The 1,372-nt window shown below is 38.8% G+C and overlaps 1 protein-coding gene across 1 annotated transcript in view; it reads left to right on the top strand.

Moving 5' to 3' along the window:
- The window catches only part of Mastl (microtubule associated serine/threonine kinase like), a 41,184-nt gene that overhangs the window by 19,432 nt on the left and 20,380 nt on the right, over positions 1–1,372 (top strand). The window contains exon 7 of the mRNA XM_021193310.1: positions 455–627. Coding sequence (XP_021048969.1) covers positions 455–627 — 173 coding nt within the window. The remainder of the gene's footprint in view (positions 1–454; positions 628–1,372) is intronic.

Raw genomic sequence — 1,372 nt, 5'->3', positions numbered from 1 at the left:
GTGGTTGTGAGCCACCATGTGGTTGCTGGGATTTGAACTCTGGACCTTCGGAAGAGCAGTCGGGTGCTCTTACCCACTGAGCCATCTCACCAGCCCCCACAGCATATCTTAATAATGCATACCAGTCTATTATTGATAACTCCAAAATAAATCATATATAGCTCAAAATCAATTTCCTTCTAACTGTATTTTAATGTCCTTATCCTGGTTTTCATTTCACAAATGTAAAGTGATTTAAGTTATGACCTTCAAAGTACTGCCTACATTTGAAATAATTTCTGAATCTAGACATGATAAAAATCATAGCAGATATACCAATATCCTTGTGGACTAGGTAATGTTGACAAAGAGTAGTCATAATATGTAATTATATAGTACTATTACCTGGAAAGAGTCAAGTTCCATAAACAACTAGTAGCTGTGAAAATAAACTAGTATTTTCTTTTCCCTACAGGTTTTGAAACCCTTTCATCCAATCCAGAAATACCTGTGAAATGTCTGACTTCTAATCTACTCCAGAGTAGGAAAAGACTGGGTACCTCAAGTACTAGTAGCCAGTCTCATACCTTCATATCCAGTGTGGAGTCAGAATGCCACAGCAGTCCCAAATGGGAAAGAGACGGCCAGGTTAGGAGGAAGTATACACACCCTAAAGCTAATATGCACATGAAACTAATGATACCAACACCAGACCTTTCCATAAGAAACTTGTAAGGAAATGACATTGGTACATGGGTACAGTTGAGGTATTATAAAAAGTTCTTCATTTTTCTGGATATTGTGTCAAATTCTTATAAAAGCTTCATTTCATCCCTCATTTAGTTGTGATACTGGTCTTGCTTAATGTATGATGAGTGGCTAAGTATTGTAGTAAACCAACAGAAAATGTTTGACCTCCAGGCACTTTTTCATTTTCTTCTGTGATAAAGACATTAGATAATTGAGGGTTTGCTGTTTGTTTCTGGACATAATTTAAAAACTTATGGTATCTCTTTCTATACTGTTTACTCTGAATTTCTCATTTAATGGAATGAAAACTTCAGATATAACTTTTAGGACATAAAGTTAATAGGAATGTTTCCTTAAAAGTCTTTATTAATAGCCGGGTGTGGTGGTGCGCACCTTTAATCCCAGCACTCGGGAGGCAGAGGCAGGCGGATTTCTGAGTTCCAGGCCAGCCTGGTCTACAGAGTGAGTTACAGGACAGCCAGGGCTATACAGAGAAACCCTGTCTCGAAAAAACAAAAAACAAAACAAACAACAAAAAAAAGATAGCCGGGCGTGGTGGCGCACGCCTTTAATCCCAGCACTTGGGAGGCAGAGGCAGGCGGATTTCTGAGTTCGAGGCTAGCCTGGTCTACAAAGTGAGTTC

This window comes from Mus pahari, chromosome 3, assembly GCF_900095145.1.
Source record: "Mus pahari chromosome 3, PAHARI_EIJ_v1.1, whole genome shotgun sequence".
NCBI classification, from domain to species: Eukaryota; Metazoa; Chordata; class Mammalia; order Rodentia; family Muridae; genus Mus; species Mus pahari.
This window is presented reverse-complemented; position numbering and strand designations above follow the sequence as displayed.